The sequence below is a fragment of the Protobothrops mucrosquamatus genome, unplaced genomic scaffold (genome assembly GCF_001527695.2).
Source record: "Protobothrops mucrosquamatus isolate PMUCROS unplaced genomic scaffold, P.Mucros_1.0 scaffold1816, whole genome shotgun sequence".
In the NCBI taxonomy this organism is placed as follows: Eukaryota; Metazoa; Chordata; class Lepidosauria; order Squamata; family Viperidae; genus Protobothrops; species Protobothrops mucrosquamatus.
In genome coordinates this window covers 29,783-32,282 of record NW_015387951.1, presented here as the reverse complement: position 1 = coordinate 32,282, position 2,500 = coordinate 29,783, and the positions used below count along the sequence as shown (strand labels likewise).

General features: G+C 43.1%; 1 protein-coding gene across 1 annotated transcript in view; it reads right to left on the bottom strand.

Moving 5' to 3' along the window:
* Positions 1-2,500, bottom strand: part of KIT (KIT proto-oncogene, receptor tyrosine kinase) — a gene marked incomplete at its 5' end in the record, with an annotated part of 55,097 nt that overhangs the window by 26,853 nt on the left and 25,744 nt on the right. The window contains 3 exons of the mRNA XM_015823255.1: positions 789-893; positions 1,818-1,944; positions 2,046-2,152. Coding sequence (XP_015678741.1) covers positions 789-893; positions 1,818-1,944; positions 2,046-2,152 — 339 coding nt within the window. The remainder of the gene's footprint in view (positions 1-788; positions 894-1,817; positions 1,945-2,045; positions 2,153-2,500) is intronic.

Here is a 2,500-nt window from a genome sequence, read left to right as displayed (position 1 = left end):
AGTCAATTGCAAAAGGCAGCCTTACTAGGAACAGCTTCAATCCTGCGACGATTTCTGTATTACCATTAAACATCCACATCTGCCTATCCCAGGTCCTTGGTAAGGACTCGATAGGTAGACAAAATGCCAAATCCAGTCTGAACATCTGGATGACTGTGCGATGATCCATAATAATAAGTTGGAAGGGACCTTGGAGATCTTCTAGTCCAACCCTCTGCTCAGGCAGGAAACCCTGTACCATTTCAGACAAATGGCTGTCCAGTCTCTTCTTAAAAACTTCCAGTGTTGGAGCATTCACCGCTTATGGAGGCAGGTTGTTCCACTGATTAATTGTTCTAACTATCAGGAAGTTTCTCCTCAGTTCCAGGTTGCTTCTCTCCTTGATTAGTTTCCATCCGTTGCTTCTTGTCCTGCCTTCAGGCGCTTTGGAGAATAACGTTTTCCTCGAAAACGTTTCATTTCTCATCCAAGAAGCTTCTTCAGCTCTGACTGCGGTCAGAATTGAAGAAACTTCTTGGATGAGAAGTGAAACATCTTCAAGGAAAAACAAAGAAAGTCCAGTTGCCCCTTGAAAAAGCACCTATGGGTCAACCATGACCTGGATAACTGAGAATCTCCATAGACATTTGTCTGATATTGATATCCGACTCGGCTGCTGATAATATGTGCTTGATGTCTGCGTTGGTTCTGAGGGCAAATCCCTCTAAGAAAACAGGGTTATATGAACCTTTCGGAAGCCCAAGGGAAGAGATATTAAAAATAAACTAAAGGAAATCCAAGGAACTTACGTTTGAGCATTTTCACTGCCACTCTTGTTGCCGCGTCAGGTTTGAATAGACCGTAGGCAGTAGCTTCAACCACTTTCCCGAAAGCTCCAGCTCCTAGAATCTTGCCTAAAAGGGCCCCCCAAAAATGTGAAAGATAAGCACAAAGCTTCCTCCAAACAGATTATCAACAAAATTTGACCTCATGTAAACTTTTCTGTTGGGTTTAAGGGGAAAAGACGTGGGAGAAAGGATTTGGAAAACTTTGATGTTATGGATGTTGAGGGCAGCAAGATTACTTGATGCACAAAAATGGAGGGACGCTTTGATCCCCACAATGGAGGAACGGTTGCAAAAGCTGATGGAGTTAGCAGAGATGGCTAAATAGACTGCTTTGATAAAAGGGGGGGGGAAACACAATTACTTTCGTTTCTACTTGGAAACCGCTTCTGGACTTTGTGCTTGAGGTAGGGGGGGAAATGAAACTTTGATTTTGGTTTTTACTGATTGGATCAGGGGTCTTCAAACTTGGCCCTTTTATGACTTGTGGACTTCAACTCCCAGAATTCCTCAGCCAGGCACGTTCTATCACCTCTGTTGATTTCATACAATAAGAATACAACATCCAAGGTGCACCTACAAAAAGGTGCTGGCATTGTGTTGGCCCAATGATGCCCCTTGATTCTAGCCCAGGGGTAGGCAACCTTGGCTCTTTTATGACTCGTGGACTTCAACTCCCAGAATTCCTGAGCCAGCAGGGCTCAGCTTGGAAACCTCTCCCTTTCCCCTCAGCATGGCTAGCTAAGGAATTCTGGGAGTTGAAGTCCACGAGTCATAAAAGAGCCAAGGTTGCCTATCCCTGTCCTAGCCCCTTGATCCTGCCTTTGTACTGAGATACCATAGGATGGATCCCTTCTCTGGAATGAACTGGTAAATTAAAACAATAAAACATAGACTAGGAAAAGAAAATATTTTAAAACTATGTCATCACTGGTGTAAGGGTACTAAAAGCATGATTTGATTGCCCGGAAGATTAAATATCTGCAAACTAACCAAAACTGAGGCAGTTTCTTGGAAATTCCCATTTCTCATCATATGGAAGCTGTGTTGGATCTATGTAGATATAATTGTTTCCATTAATTTCATCGACCACTTTCCACTGTACCTCATATTTAGGTTTCTGGAATACAGACGTAACTTTTTTTAAGTACTTAAACTGGTAATGCAGTGGCAGCAAAAAAAATGGCACTCTAACAAGACAAAATTACAAACAATTCTTACCTGGAGATATTTATAAACCAGGATTATGACCATAACACACATCAGTCCTGCGGCTACACCAAAGCCAATTAACAATGGAGTGAAAAGGCTGCGACTATTTTCTTGTTCTACAGACACATGTAAAAATATGAAAACTTGTTAGCAATTTGGTTTTTTTATTTTATTTTTATACACTTATTTATAAATTGCTTTCATGCTGGCAAGCCTACAAGGCAGCTGGCAAACTTTAAAAAAACAAAAGCAGAATATGAAAATTGGCCTCCTCAGGGTGCCGTCGGCCAAGCAATGTCGGCTGGCGACCCCCAGGGGGAGGGCCTTCTCTGTGGGTGCCCCCACCCTCTGGAACGAGCTACCCCCCGAGATCCGGACGATTCCGGATCTCCTAACCTTCCGCCGCGCCCTCAAGACATGGCTTTTTCAGCAAGCGGGACTGACCTAGGGTGAATTTTAAATAG